This window comes from Lepus europaeus, chromosome 5 (genome assembly GCF_033115175.1).
Source record: "Lepus europaeus isolate LE1 chromosome 5, mLepTim1.pri, whole genome shotgun sequence".
NCBI lineage: Eukaryota > Metazoa > Chordata > Mammalia > Lagomorpha > Leporidae > Lepus > Lepus europaeus.
The window spans coordinates 133,388,854-133,405,590 of NC_084831.1; the positions used below are offsets into that span (position 1 = coordinate 133,388,854).

At 40.3% G+C, this 16,737-nt stretch overlaps 1 protein-coding gene across 3 annotated transcripts in view; it reads left to right on the forward strand.

Moving 5' to 3' along the window:
- The window catches only part of DCAF6 (DDB1 and CUL4 associated factor 6), a 124,141-nt gene that overhangs the window by 21,622 nt on the left and 85,782 nt on the right, over positions 1 to 16,737 (forward strand). For all 3 annotated transcript variants that reach the window (XM_062192699.1, XM_062192700.1, XM_062192701.1), the window contains exons 3-4: positions 9,508 to 9,600; positions 14,276 to 14,461. In XM_062192699.1, coding sequence (XP_062048683.1) covers positions 9,508 to 9,600; positions 14,276 to 14,461 — 279 coding nt within the window. The remainder of the gene's footprint in view (positions 1 to 9,507; positions 9,601 to 14,275; positions 14,462 to 16,737) is intronic.

Sequence of the window (16,737 nt, forward strand, 5' to 3'; positions counted from 1 at the left end):
ACCCCAAATTTAAGATCCAAAACAGAGCCTTTTTCTTTTTAATTTTTATTATAAAAATTGCAAACATACTTTTAAGGTACTCTTCCACTAGATTTGGTAGTTAACAATATTTTGCCACAGTTTCTTTTTATTTCATTTTTCTGTTTCTTATTTTCCCCTTTCCTTTAAAGCAAATTCCAAGGGCTGGATGTTACGGTGTGGCCAGTTAATCTGCCACTTGTGATGACTGTGTGCAGTGTTGGTGTGCCTGATTAGAGCCCTGGCTACTCCTTTTGCGATTCAGCTTCCTGCTAATGTGTCCTAGGAGGCAGCAGATGATGGCTCAAGTGCTTAGACCCCTGCAACCCATGTGGGAGACCCAAATGGAGTTCTGGGCTCCTGGCTTTGGCCTGAGCCTGATTGAGCCCTGGCTGTTGGTGGTCTTTGGGCAGTGAACTAGCTCATGGAAGATACCTCTCTGTCATTGTGCATTTCAAGTTGTCGAAAATGAAAGTTTAAAAAAAAAAAAAAGGCAGATTCCAGATTTCATGTAATTTGACTACTAAATGTTAACCTGAAGCAATGGATATTTTTTAACTTAACATTTTAACTATTTTTTAAAGATAGATTTATATATTTAAAAGGCAGAGTTACAGAGAGAGAAATCTTCCATTCACTGGTTCACTCCCCATATTAGCTGCAATGGCCAGGGCTAGGCCAGGGTGAAGCCAGGAGCCTGGAACTCCATCCTGGTCTCCCACATGCATGGCCGGGACCCAGGCACTCAGACCATCCTCTTCTGCCTTCTCAACCCCATTTGCACGGAGCTGGATTAGAACTGGAGCAGCTGAATGAGGCCGGCTCTGTGGCGTGGCGGGTAAAGCCACTGTCTGCAGTGCCAGCATCCCATATGGGCACCGGTTCACGTACCGGCTGCTCCGCTTCCCATCCAGTTCTCTGCTATGGCCTGGGAAAGCAGTAGAAGGTGGCCCAGGTCCTCTGGCCCATGCGCTCGCGTGGGAGACCTGGCAGAAGCTCCTCGCTCCAGGTTTCGGATTGGCACAGCTCTGGCCATTGCGGCCAATTGCCAGCAGATGGAAAATCTCTCCCTCTATGTAACTCTGACTTTCACAAAAAAATTATAAATCTGAGACTCAAGTGGTGCTTATATAGGATGCCAGTGCTGGCTCCTGGATATTTTATATACCATTGTATAATACCATTATATATTTCTGCAAGGTTGGCAGTAGTTTATTTTTTAAAGTATTATGTTATATACAGTCCACAGTCAAATTTCTTTCATTGTTTAAAAGTGTCTTTTTATAGTTTGTTCCAAAGACAATTCAGGCCAAGGGCATACTATGATTGCTATGCTTCCTGTTTATCTAGACCAGTCTTTCCCTTTTTTGGCTCCTGTCAGTGACTTGTTACAGAAATCAGGTCAGTTTTCCTATGGAATATTTCTCATTGTAGATTTATTGGTTATTTTTTTGAAGTGTTAACTTGTTTGTGTATCCTGTTTGTTGTATTTCCTGTAAATGAAAGTGACTGCTAATGGTTTGATTATATTCCAATTCACCTTTCTTGGAAAGAATATTTACATACAGCGTGCTTTGTACTGTATTGAATAAAGAGGCACAGAATATTTGTTCTACTTTTTTTAAGTTTTTTTTTTTTTTCCTAAGCATTTATTTATTGGAAAGGCAGAGTTACAGAGATAGAGATCTTCCATCTGCTGGTTTACTTTCCAAATGGCCACCATGACTAGGGCTAGGCCAGGCAGAAGCCAGGAGCTTCCTTTGGGTCTCTTATGTGGATGGCAGGGTCCCAAGCACTTGGGCCATCTTCCGCTGCTGGATTGGAAGTGGAGCAACTGGAACTTGAACCGGTGCCCATATGGGATGCTGGCATTGCAGGAGGCGTTTTTACCCACCATGCCACAGCGCCTGCCCCCATCTGTAATATCCTCTTATTTGGTCTCCCTGATAACACTTGTATTTTCTTATAATCAGTTCAACACAGATGCTCGATGATGTGTACATATCCGGCCATGTTATGTCTTATATTATTTTCTCCTTTCTCCCCCGTAAGACTTACATTATGGTTGATAAAGGCAGAGGGTCAGAAAACATCTCTATGATACAAGCCCAATGGCTGTTTTTGTTACCTTGAGAGTGAAACAGACAAGTGAGGACTTGTGACTACTGAAAATCCAAAGTATATTCATTTACATTCATTAAGATCATGTCTGAAACATTGAGATGTTGACATACTCTGTTTCATTAAAGAAAATGATTTGAACACTGTACTTTTAACTATTTTATTGAAGAAAGTGAGCTACCAAAGCAAACAAACAAAAAAAACTCAAGCATCTGGTTGGGATGGGTGGGGGAAATAGGAAAAAAACAGGAAGTTGGGTAGAAGTACCAAAATACACTCCAATAAGAGGAATAAATTCTCGGGCCTGGAGCTGTGGCGTAACAGGTTAAACCACTGCCTGGGCGTCAGTTCGAGACCCAGCTGTTCCACTTACGATCTGGCTCTCTGCTGTGGCCTGGAAAAGCAGTAGAAGATGGCCCAAGTGCTTGGGCCCCTGCACCCACGTCAGAGACCCAGAAGAAGCTCCTGGCTTCAGATGGGCGCAGTTCCGGCCGTTGCAGCCAATTGGTGAGTGAAGATCTCTCTCTGCTTCTCCTTCTCTCTCTCTCTGTAGCTCTGACTTTCAAATAAATAAATAAATCTTTAAAAAAAAAGATTTATAAAGAAGGAATACATTCTAGTGTTCTGTAGCACAGTGAGGTGATGGAAGTTCCTGATAACCTATTATATATTTTATATGGAATGTAAAACAAACAGAAGAGGTTGGGTTTTGTTTGTTTTGTTATTTTAAAGATTTACTAATTTATTTGAAAGGCAGAGTTACGGAGAGGGAGAGAAAGGGAGAGAGATATTCATCTGCTGGTTCACTCCCCACATGGCTGCAATAGCTGGGGCTGGACCAAGATGAAGCCAGGAGCCTGGGACTCTATCCTGGTCTGCCACATGGGTGGAAGGGGCCCAAGCACTTGGGCCATCTTCTGCTGCCTTCCCGGGTACATTAGTGGGGTGCTGGATCAGAAGTGGCGCAGCTAATTCCTGATCCGTTTTGTGTTACTTTTTGTGAAGGGTGTAAGGTCTATGTCTAGACTGATTTTTTTGTTTCTCTTGTAAACATCCAGCTGTTCCCACATCAATTACTGTTGTAAAGACTATGTCCATTGTATTGCCTTTCTCCTCTCCTCTCGCAAAGATCAGATCTCCTCCCACAAAGACTTTCCTTATAAATGTGAGCTTCAGTTTGTTGATATCCACAATATAACTTCTCCCATGTGGGTGCAGGGCCCAAACACTTGGGCCATCCTCCACTGCACTCCCGGGCCACAGCCGAGAGCTGGACTGGGAGAGGAGCAACCGGGACAGAATCCGGGGCCCCAACCAAGACTAGAACCCAGGGTGCCGGCATCGCAGGCGGAGGATTAGCCTAGTGAGTCGTGGCGCCGGCCTATTTTTTAATTTATTCTTTTTTTTTTTTTTTTTTTTGACAGGCAGAGTGGACAGTGAGAGAGAGAGACAGAGAGAAAGGTCTTCCTTTTGCTGTTGGTTCACCCTCCAATGGCTGCCTCGGCTGGCGGCGCACCGCGCTAATCCGATGGCAGGAGCCAGGTGCCTATCCTGGTCTCCCATGGGGTGCAGGGCCCGAGCACTTGAGCCATCCTCCACTGCACTCCCTGGCCACAGCAGAGAGCTGGCCTGGAAGAGGGGCAACCGGGACAGAATCCGGTGCCCCGACCGGGACTAGAACCCGGTGTGCCGGCGCCGCAAGGCGGAGGATTAGCCTAGTGAGCCGCGGCGCCGGCCTAATTTATTATTTAAAGATTTATTTATTTTACTTGAAAGTCAGAGTTACAGAGAGGCAGAGAGAGAAAGAGAGAGAGAGGTACATCTTCCATCCTCTGGTTCACTCCCCAAATGGCCGCAATGGCGGAGCTGTGCTGATCTGAAGTCAGGAGGTTCTTCTGGGTCTCCCATGCGGGTTCAGGGGCCCAAGGACTTGGGCCATCTTCCACTGCTTTCCCAGGCCATAGCAGAGAGCTGAATTGGAAGCAGAGCAGCCTGGACTTGAAATGTCTCTCATGGGATGCTGGCACTGAAGATGGCAGTTTTATCTGCTATGCCATAAGCACCATGCTCTCCCCCCATTTATTTATTTAAAGTATTATGCTCTTAAATTTAAAATTCTATTTCTTCATTGCTATATAGGAAAATGATTGACTTTTATTTATTAACTTTGTACCTGCAATCTAGCTATCATCACTTACTAATTCCAGAAGTATTTTTGTCTTTCCTTTTGTATTTTATTTTTTAAAATTAATTTATTTTATTTGAAAGGCAAGAGTTACAGAGAGAGAGGGGGAGAGACAGAGAGATCTTCCATCTGCTGGTTCACTCCCCATATTGCCACAACAGCTGGAGCTGGGCTGATCCAAAACCAGGAGCCAAGAGCTTCTTTTTGAGTCTCCATGTGGGTACAAGGGCCCGAGCAGCTGGGTCATCCTCTGCTGCTTTCCCAAGCACATTACCAGGGGGCAAGATTGGAAGTGGAGCAGCTGGTACTCACACCAGTGCCCATGTGGGATGCTGGCTCTTCAAGTGGTGGCTTTACCTGCTATACAGTGCTGGCCCCTCCTTTTGTATTTTCGAGATTGAAGATATTATCATCTGCAAGAAAAGTTTTATTCTGACTTCCAAATCTGCATATCTGTTCTCTTGTCTTACAGCTTTAGCAAGGGCTTCTGGGACAATGTTGAAAAGTTGTGTCTTGTTCCTGATGTTAGTGGGCAAGATTCTAGTTTCTCACTGTTATATATGATGTTAGCTGTAAGGTTTTTGTAGAAATGCTTTACCAAGTTGACAGATGTCATTGTCTACTCTAGTCCTAATTTGCTGAGTTTTTTTTTCTTTTTTTGTTAATTACAAATGATGTTAGATACTATCAGATGCTTTTTTTGCATCTATTGATATGTTTGTATGGTTTTTCTTTAGTTTGTTTATGTTGAACCAGCCTTGTAAACCTGGAAGAAAACCAATTAGTTATGGTGTATAATTCTTTTTATATATTGTTTGACTTGATTTGCTAGTATTTTGTTGAAGATTTTTGCATCCATGTTCAAAAGAGATAGTGAAATATGGGCCCGGCACTGTGGCACAGCAAGTTAAGCCACAGCCTGCAGTGCTGGTGTCCCATATGGGCACTGGCCTAGAACCCGGCTGCTTCACTTGCCATCCAGCTACCTGCTAATGAACTAGAGAAGGCAATGGAGGGTGGCCCAAGTCTCTGGGTCCCTGCACCAAGGTGGGAGATGAAGAGGCTCCTGGTTCCTGTCTTCAGCCTGGCCCAGCCCCAGTTATGGCCATCTGGGGAGTGAACCAGTGGATAGAGGATGTCTCTGTTCACCCCCACTCCTGCCCTCTGTAACTCTTTTAGTATAGAAATAAACCATTAAAAAACAAAGAGTTATTGAAGTATAATTTTCTTGTAATGTCTGTGTGTAGTTTTGTTATTAGGCTAATGATGGCTTCATAGAATATATTAGGAAATATTACCTCTGCCTCTGTCTTCTCAAGGAGATTGTAGACAGTTGGTATGATTTCTTTCTTAAACTTTTGGGAAATTTTACCATTGAATCCAGCTGGGCCTGGTGCTTCCTGTTTCAAAATGGAATCAATGATACAGTCCTGTTCAGATTGTCCACTTACTTACTCTAGTGTATTGTATCATTCAGGGAATTAGTCCCTTGGATCTCTTTATCATATTGCTTCACTGCCTTTTTAATGTTCATAGGACATACATATAGTGATGTCCCCTCGTTCACTTCCAGAATTCGTAATTTGTGTCCTTTTTTTTCATAGCCTAACTACAGATTTATCAATCTTACTATCTTCAATGAACCAGTTTCTGTTTTCATCAATTTCTTTATTGATCTCCTGTTTACAGTTTCATTGATTTCTTCTCCAATCTTTATTATTTCTTTTTCTTTTTACTTTGGATTTATGTTGATGCTCTTTTTCTAGCTCTATAAGGTAAGGACTTAGATATTGATATTAAATTTTTTCTTTCTTGTAAATTTCCATTGAGGACTGTTTTACCACAACACTTACTCTGAGTTTACACTATACATATTCAACTAACACGAGTTTACTTTCTTTCAAATAACACTGTACCAATTCCAAGATAGTGTGAATATAAAATCATCCTAAATCTGCCTTCCTATAACTTGTATTGTTGCTCTCATTTAACTTATTTATATGAATACTATATATGTGGTATATGTACAAACATGCATAATTGAATGCACTGTTGCTATTATTATCTTAGCAATAATAATTGATCTTCTAGATCAATTAAGAATAAATGAAATATCTTTACTTCTTCTCCCTTTGATACTCCTCTTTTGCATAGATCGAAATTTCCAGTCTTTATTATTTTTACTTTTGTGTAAGAATTTGTTTTATCATTTTTTGCAAGGTGGCTCTTCTGAATTTCTTCAGTGTTTGTTTGGCTGAGATAATGTTTATTCCTCTTTTTTTTTTTTTTTTAAAGAAACTTTGATTTCAAGAGGGACTACCCCTCATCTGCTGGTAAGTCCCCCAAAGGCCCATAATGGCCAGAGGAGGAGCCAAGCCTGGAGGCAGGAGGGAAAATGTTGACTCCAGGTGGGTGGTGGGGACCATAACCTCTGGCATGAGGAAGGGTTCTCCTTCTGTTTTGAAAGATAATTGTGCAGGGTAAAGAATTCTGTAGTTTTTTTTCTCACAGTGAGCTCTCTAAATATTATCTTTTTTACATTTATTTTTTTAAAGGTTTATTTATTTGAAGGCAGAGTTAGAGAGAGGCAGAGGCAGAGAGAAATAGAGAGAGAGAGAGAGAGAGAGAGAGAGAGAGAGAGAGGTCCTCCGTCCGCTGGCTCACGCCCCAGTTGGCTGATCTGAAGCCAGGAGCCAGGAGCTTCTTCTGGGTCTCCCATGTGGGGTAGGGGCCCAAGCACTTGGGCCATCTTTTATTGCTTTCCCAGGCCTCAGCAGAGAGCTGTATTTGAAGTGGAGCAGCCGGGGCTCAAATCAGCACCCGTATGGTATCACAGGCAGCAACTTTAACCGCTACACCATAGCACCAACCCCGATAAATATTTTATTCTACTCTTTTCTTGTTTATTTGCTTTCTGAGGAGAATTCAGTTGTAATTCTTAATTTTTGTTCCTCTGTAGGTAAAGTGTATTTTTCTTTGGATTCCTTCAAGATATTTCCCAATTCATTGATTTTATGTGGTTTAAAAATGATATGCCTAGGAAATTCTTTTGGTTTTTATTTTGCTGGATGTTCTCTGACTTTTTGCATCTGGGGTTTGGTGTGTGACAGTAATTTGCAGAAATTCTCAGTCATCGTTGTTTCAGATATTTCCTCTGTTCTTTTCTCCTGCTATTTCTGTTACTCATAAGTTAGACCTTTTGTACTTGTTCACATCCTAAGGTATTCTTTTGTGGGTTTCTTTTTTGTCTTTGTTTTATTTTCAGTTTTGGAGGTTTCTAATGATGCATTCTCGAAGTTTGAGATTCTTCCTTCAACCATGTCCAGTATGCTGATAAGCAAATCAAAAGTATCTTTCAGTTGTGCTAAAATGTTTTTTCAGCACTAAAATTCCTTTTTTAATTTTTTTCTTAGAGTTCCTATCTCTGTGCACATCTTTCCTGCTGTCTACTTCATCCATTAGAGCCCTTAGCAGATTAATATTAATTGTTTTAAAATCCCATTCTGGAAGTACCAACTTTCCTATGTTTCAGTTTGATGCTAGTCCTCTGCCTTCAAAGTGTATGCTTTGCCTTTTAGTGTGTCCTGTGATTTTTTTTTTTTTTTCCTTAAGACTGGACATGAGGGACCAGGTAAATAGATCTGATATCAATAGATATTTAGAAATGTATAATTAAGGGTGAGAAGGAAATGTTCTAAAATTCTGTTTCTAGATTCCTGTCTCTAAGTGAGCCTGTGATTCTGGACTACGAACTTCAAAATGAATTCTCAGTCCCTCCCCTCCCCTCTTACCTGGGAGAAGATAGTAAAGTGGGCTGGGGTTGGGTATTCGCATTTCCCCATGTGGAAAGTTAGAGCAGATCAGTTAGGTTCTGATAAAATCCCCACAGGTTAAGCTGTAGTTGCATAGCTTCTCCTGAGGGCAGACCTTGTTAAGTACAGCATATTTGTGTAGTATATTTCAAAATGGTTCCCTTTGACTCTATCCTGCCTGAAGCACAAGGGTATTTTTCTCTAGAATTTAGCATGAGAGCTTCTTGAGCCTCTGAAGTTAAAACTCAAACTCATGGGCCTCCCCACGATCCGAGCCTCCTGGAGTTTTAACAGAGCTGTCTTTTCTGGGATTCCACCAGTTCCTCCGGTGCAGTTCAGGGTTTTCTTCCTTGACACTATTTCCCACGGATTCTCACTTTTCTGCTCCAGTAAGCCACAACTCTATTTATCTGTTGCTCTCTTTTTAAAGATTTATTTATCGTTTTGAAAGGCAGAGTGACAGAGAGATGGGGAGAGACAGAGAAAGAAATCTTCCTTCTGCTTCACCTCCAAATGGCCACAACAGCCAGGAGTGGGCGAGGCCAGAGCCAGGAGCCAGGAACTGCATTCGCTCTCCCACATGGGTGCAGGGGCCCAAGGACTTGGGCCTTTTCCACTGCTTTTCCAGGCACATTGGCAGGCACCTGGATTGGAAGCTCTCAGCAACAGGTACTTGAACCTGCTACACCACAACACCAGCCCTGTTCATTTAATTATTGGTGGTAGCAATTTGTCCTGTGTCCTTACTGCTCTGAGGAACCTAGTAGGAATTTTTGATTTTGTTCAACTTTCAATCTGTTGAACATTTTGCTTTTTGTAAATTCTTTTTTTTTTTTTTAAGATTGATTTTTTTTTTATTTGAAAGTCAGAGTTACACAGAGAGAGAAGGAGGGGCAGAGAGGGAGAAATTTTCCATTCGCTGGTTCACTCCCCAAGTGGCTGCAACGGCTAGAGCTTCGCCAGTCTGAAGCCAGAAGCCAGGAGCTTCTTCTGGGTCTCCCACATGGGTGCAGAGGACCAAAGACTTGGGCCATTATCTGCTGCTTTCCCCAGCCATAGCAGGGAGCTGGATCATCCGGGACTTGAATCGGCACCCATATGGGATGCTGACATTGCAGGAGGTGGCTTTACCTACTGCGCCACAGCGCCGGCCCCAACATTTTGCTTTTTGGGATGGAGTGATAACTTCCAGGCTTCCTACATTATTAGAAACCAGCAGTTTATTTTTTCAGTGAATAAGCTCTTAAGTACTTTTTACTGTATAAATAACCTCATTAGTGATATAAATTTTTGTACCATCAGGTAAGTGAAAGATTGCATACCTCCTTGTATGCCCGATTTGTTTATATTTCTTTTTTGCTTTCTTTTTAGGTTAATACAATCTGTTGGAATGACACTGGAGAATATATTTTATCTGGCTCAGATGACACCAAGTTAGTAATTAGTAATCCTTATAGCAGAAAGGTAAAGTGGTTTAAAAAAATCTACAATTTAATGAAAGAAAAAGATCAAGAAGATAGAAATGGAGAAACTTCAAATTATCCTGAAATGGGCATTTGTGATGGCTTCTTACCTTTATTTTGCTGAAGTTAATTATATAATTTAGAAGTTAATACATGGACATTCCTTAGTTTCCTTAAGGAAACATGATTTCATTTAGCCTTAGTCCCCAGAAAACATACTTCATTTTATCCAAGAAGATAACAGTGGTCAAAGTGACGTTGTCTCAATACTATTGTTTGGGGAAAGAAAAGACAGTGTGTTTTTTTTTTTTCAGTGAGCCTAGTTCAGACTTCTGTATCATGATGCATACCTTCCAGTTAAGAATAGGAACACGGTCATTTATCTCTCCATGAGGGATTTGTTCTGAAATGGCATAGTACTTGTGTATGACATAAGTTAAATAACCTTTTTCCTTTCTTTTTTTAAACAAGATTTACTTTGTTTTTTTGAAAGGAAAGAGTTAAGAGTGGGAGAGACACGAAGAGAGATCTTCCATCTGCTGGCATTTCCAAGTGCCAGTAACAGTGAGGGGTATGCCAGGCCAAAGATAGAAACTTGAAACTCCATCTAGGACTCCCAGGAACTCAAGCACTTAAGCCATCATCCTCTGCCTCCCAGACGCATTATTAGCAGGAAGATCGATTGGAAGTTCGGTGTAGCTGGGACACAAACTGGCACTCCTGTATGGGATGTGGGTGAACTGAGCAGTAGCTTAACCATTCCACTACAGTCTCACACTAGACGTAATCTTTGGAATATTTTTTGCTTGAACCTAAGGGTATAGAACCTGTATATACTGAGAGACATCTGTATGTGCTTTGTTATTTTCTGCTTACTCCACACTCAATGATGTGTTTTCCTCTCCTGATTTTCTTTCTTTTTTTTTTTTTTTTTTTTGACAGGCAGAGTGGATAGTGAGAGAGAGAGACAGAGAGAAAGGTCTTCCTTTGCCGTTGGTTCACCCTCCAATGGCTGCTGCGGTAGGTGCGCTGCGGCCAGCGCACCGCGCTGATCCGATGGCAGGAGCCAGGTGCTTCTCCTGGTCTCCCATGGGGTGCAGGGCCCAAGCACCTGGGCCATCCTCCACTGCACTCCCTGGCCACAGCAGAGAGCTGGCCTGGAAGAGGGGCAACCGGGACAGGATCGGTGCCCCGACCGGGACTAGAACCCGGTGTGCCGGCGCCACAAGGCGGAGGATTAGCCTAGTGAGCCACGGTGCCGGCCCCTCTCCTGATTTTCTTAAATTTTTTGTTTGTTCATTCTTTTAACATTTCTTAAATAATTATTCTGAGAATTTATTTTTAAACTTCCTTTTCTTCATTTGTAGCAACTGTGTATTTGGTGGTTGTATCAGTCAGAGTCAGAGTCATTCAGAAAAACCATACAATAATTTCAACAGGGAATATTTAATATAAAGAACTACTAGGAGATTGGAATCATATGGGCTTGGATATTAAGAAGTAAAGAGGGTCCTGAAAATACAGAAATAACAGATGTGATGTACTGCTGTTGACCCTAGGGCTAAGATAAATAAATACCCATCTAAGAAGCCTCCTGCTGCAGAAATCTGAATCCCCCTGTGAAGGGGATGCCATGGCCCACTGGGTGGTGGGGAAATCACGGTAGTGCCATGCTGGTGGAACATGCTGGGGAGCTCCCTCTACAGCTTGTTGGAATACCTCCCGCCAGGGTGCTACTACAGTGTCCTGGAACTTGGGGAGATGGAGATGCAGGAAAAGTTGCTGGCTGGCTGCTGGGTATGTCACTATTCACTTAGAAGCCAGGCCTTGGAGAAGCTGACCACCTGATGATCAATAGAGTGGCAGGTGTTACAAATAGACAACCATCACATTTAGTAATCAGTGCAGTAGTCAGTATGTTATTTTCATCTCCGATTAAATTTCTCAGCCAACTTCTGCCTCTTGGGGGCGTTATCTTTAGATGTTTTCTGAAAAAATACTGTAATGTTGATTTTTAAAAATCAAGAAAATAGGGCCGGCGCCGTGGCTTAACAGGCTAATCCTCCGCCTTGCGGCGCCGGCACACTGGGTTCTAGTCCCGGTTGGGGTGCCAGATTCTATCCCGGTTGCCCCTCTTCCAGGCCAGGTCTCTGCTATGGCCCGGGAAGGCAGTGGAGGATGGCCCAAGTCCTTGGGGCCTGCACCCGCATGGGAGACCAGGAGAAGCACCTGGCTCCTGGCTTCGAATCAGCGCGGTGCGCCGGCTGCAGCGGCCATTGGAGGGTGAACCAATGGCAAAAAGGAAGACCTTTCTCTCTGTCTCTCTCTCTCTCTCACTATCCACTCTGCCTGTCAAAAAAAAAAAAAAATATATCAAGAAAATAAATCCAGCAATGGGAAGTTCTAGGTGTTCTCATGTAGTACATACATAAAAGAATATGTGTGTGTAAAGGTATAGGAATCAGCCTTATTGCTGTTTACCTGTAGTAGCACACATATCCAAGATAGATAGTTCAGACAATTAAAAAACACTCCCATCTTCATTGAAATTATTAACACATGAATACTCAATAATGATCTGTTAATAAATAGGGAGAGTATGGTCCAAAGTGAAGTTAAGTAGTAGGAGGCATTATGTAGTAGGTTTTATAGGCTTATATTAAGGAGTTTACATTTTAGTACAATTGAAGTGAGCATTCACTGGGGGGTTTTGAACATTCAAGTGATAGAATTTACATTTTAAAAGAATGCTGTGACTGCTGTTTAAAAGGGATGGATTCCAGTTTTTTACTTACTAAATCTCAGTAAGCGGAATCAGTTTGAATTTATAAGACTATGAAGTAATAAGATTCCTGCCTATATTTCTGAAGTGATACATAAGCCTGTTAAATTGCAGTCAGTCATCTTTAAAAGAATAAAAAAGACAGTCCCAACTTATTTAGAAAGATGTCCTCTCAATGTGATAATTGCAAAACAAAAGGCCTGTGGGACAAAAACTCACAGGTGCATGTAGTAACTTTTTTGGCACATCATTCTAAGATATCTCAGGAATAAAGACCATGATATTTTCCTACATTTCATGACATGGGCCTGACAGCTAGTTGTTTTATAATATGTATCTGAATTTCAGTTTTTTTTATGCGTAGCTCCAGATTAAACATTTTTGTAATAATTCTTTAGAGGTGATATTGCAATGTTAGTTTGTCCCCTTATTGGTGATGTTATGCTTGATCCCTTCGTTGGGTTACGCTTTGTGACTATTAAACTATCTATGAAATGCTGTGTTGAGACTGAATATTCTCCTAATAGTCTTTCACCATGTGATTTTCATATTAATTGGTGATTCCTGACTGAATTATGATGTGTTATGATGTGCTTACAAACCTGATTTTTTATATTATCATTCCTTCTGCATTTATTAATTTTTTAATAAATAAAAATATTTTCTTTGTCCCTACCTCATTTTAAAAAAAGATGTGGGGCTTTTAGATTTTTATTTAATGTATAACAATATATTACTGATAGTGTTTCTTTTGCTCGTATCATCCCAGATTTGTTCCATGGGACATTTCAAGCCAAGATTTTGTGTTTTGACATATCCCTAGTGGTTTTGATTCATTTGTTTTCAACACAGGGTTATTAACCTACTTACCTTGTAGTCCATTGTAGAGGTATAACGTAGTTTATTCAACTAGCTTTTATAAACAATAACTCTGTAAATGTCATGTGCATATTTTTGTATTATCAGACTACATACATATATTTACTTATTTATGTTTCAAGGTATTCCTGGAAATAGACTTGCCTGATTAGAGTGTAAATGCGTGTATATTTTTGTGAGATAGTGCTACATTATCCTTCACAGGTGCTATCATTTAGCACTCCCCACCAGCACTGTTGAAGACCCTGTTTCCCTATGGATTGCCCTGTAATCTGTTTTAGTCTTTCGAATTTTTGCCAAGCTGTATAAGTGAAAATTGGTTTCTGAGTACAATTTCAGTTTGTATTTCCCATATGAATAAAGTTGGGTATTCTTTAATAATTTAAAGGCCACTTGTGTATCTTTGTGAATATCTATTCAGATATTTTGCATGTCTAAACCAATAATCAGATCTTGCCAGTTACTTTTTGCTAACTTATAAACATTGCTAGGGGAATTAGTCCTTTATCTATAATGTGTATTATATGCATTAAAAAATCAGTTTTAACTTATTTGCCTTAATCTTGTATTTTAAATATTATTAAGGAATTAGATGTCCTTACCTACATGATTTCATTATTTAGATTTTATGAATCAGTTAAATGCATTTTATTTTTATTTCTTCATCTTAAAAGGGAATAATTTACTATAAGTCAATTTCAAAAGTCAGTCAAAATAGTCCTTATTTACTGAGATTTATGAGTGAGTGAGATAAACCAAATAGGTAGAAATATGCATATTTGGTTTCCTGGCATGATTTCACTCATTGTTTCAGTGGATGATACTCTTATCTTCATATCTCAGAGGGAAAAAAAAAATGTGAAATTCAGATTTTTAAAAACATTATAATAGTCTGGGAACAAATAGTAATCTTTTGTTGAGATAAGGTGAATGAGAATTTATTAACTGATATGATTATATTAAATATGAATGTTTCTAGGAAAACAAATTACTTGAAATACTTTGTATGTTTTAGGTTTTGACAACAATTCGTTCAGGGCATCGAGCAAATATATTTAGTGCAAAGTTCTTACCGTGCACAAATGATAAGCAGATTGTATCCTGCTCTGGAGATGGAGTAATATTTTACACCAATGTTGAGCAAGATGCGGAAAGTAATAGACAATGCCAATTTACGTGCCATTATGGAACTACTTATGAGGTACAGTTTTGTGTTCACATATATGATACATGTGTAAATATGTGTGTTTTAACGTGTGTATGTTTATATAGATGTGTATGTATGTATAGATATATATATACATACAGATTCATGCATATAAACTATTGACAGTTTTTGATTTTAGCACAACACTTTAGAAAATGTGTCATGACAGATCTGGGAGAAAAGTTAAGAAATAAGATGCAGTTGATAGCATTGTAAGTTAAGTTTGTAACTGCTTGAGCAGCCATATTCCTAAGCAAACAAAAATCAGCCTTTGACGATGTCTCTGTTATTGTGATGTTGGACTCTGTTCCAGGCTTTTCACTCTTAAACACTTCTATCATTGACTTGTATGAAATCATTGCTAGTGTGCTTATCAAGTTCTCATGTTAGAAGGAACACTAGTACACCAGACAGAACAGTCAGGTTCCTAAAGGCTATTGTTAAGCTCAAACCCTGAGCTGAATTGCATGAAGTGCAATCAGTAAGATTCAATTATACTTGATCTGGTTCAGAAAAACTGCCTGTACTACCAACTTCTCTTTTATAATATTTGTATATCGTCCTTTCCTATGACATTATTGATGGCTTCCCATTGTTTGTGTTCACCTGGTAACTTGAATTTAAATTCCTCTGTAATCTCATATTTTGATGTGTACTTTTAGTATATACCTGAATTTTGTTTTCTTATCCATTCTCACAGTTGTTGTTTTTTACTGCAAAGTACAATTTACATTTGTTGTGAGTACTGATAAATTTGAATCTACTTTTATGAGGGTATTTGAAAAAGTTCATGGAGAAATGGAATTAAGTAATATTATTTTGTTGCAGTGAAAGATATACCTTCATATGTCTTATTATGTATTTTCTATATATATATATATATATATTTTTAAATTTATTTGAAAGGGAGAAAGTGTGATCTCCCATCTTACGGATTACTTCCCATATATCCCCAACAACCAGGCTTGGACCAGGCAAAGCTGGAATCCAAGAGATTGATCAGTCTGGGTTTCCTCCATGGATGGCATGGACCCAACCACTTGAACCAATAGCCACTCTGCCTCCCAGGGTACACAACAGCAGGAAACTGGAATTAGGAGTGGATACCAGGATTTGAATCCATGTCCTCCAGTGTGGAATGTGGGTATCCCAAACAGCATCTTTTTTTGCCTTTTTTTTTTTTTTTTTTTTTTAAGATTGATTTACTTATTTGAAAGACAGAGTAACAGAGAAGGAGAGATAGAGAGAGCAAGCTTCCATCCTCTGGTTTCCTCCCCAAATGGCCACAATAAGCAAGGAGCCAGGAACTCCATCTAGATCTCCCAAGTTGATGCAGGGACCCAAATGCTTGGGCCATCCTCTGCTGCTTTCCCAGGTGCATTAGCAGAGATCTGAATCAGTATTGGAGCAGCCAGGACTCAGACTGGCACTCACTGGGATGCCAACATTGTAGCTGGCAACCTAATCCATGGTGGCACAACACTGGACCCTCCCCACTGACACCAAGTGCATCTTTATCACTGCATCGAATTCTACCACATTTATTTTCTGCTTTTTAAAAAATTGGAAGCAGAATAGCTGGGACTTGAATCTGCACTCCAATATGGGATGTGGGTTTTCAAACAGTGACTTAACCTACTATGCCTTAATGTCTGCCCCATCTTTCTGTCTACCTTAAATTTTTGAAAATTTTCTTTTAGGGGCCAAGAGACAAAGAGACAAGACAGCTGGCTCCCATCCATTAGTTCATTCCCTAAATGCCCATAATGGCTAGGATTGGACTAGCGCTTAGGCCAGGAGCCAGGAACTCAATCCAGGTCTCCCATGTGGGTAGCAGTAACCCAGTTTTTTTAGCTGCCATTGCTGCTTCTCATGGTCTTCATTGGTGGGAGTCAGGAGCTAGAGCTGGGAATGAACTTAGACACTCCATTGTGGGATGAGGGCATCTTAACTACTAGATGGAATGCCTGCTACCTGTCTACCTTTCAGATTGCTTGAGAGTTTTGGTTTTTATTCATTTTGTTTCTGCTGCTTGCTTGGACGTTACACATTCATGTCTTTTACTCTGCAAGTTATCCCAGTTAGTCTCAGGAAAAGACTGAACAGTGCTGACTGTCACATATCTTTACACTTTTCCTGTGTAAAGGACTTTAAAGCTTTTCTTTTCCAGCTTTATGTGTGTACACTGTTCAGAATTTAGTCATATTCTGCTTTCTCTAAAGAGTTAGATATTATCATTCTTCTAATAAGCAGTGTTTGTTTATAATTAC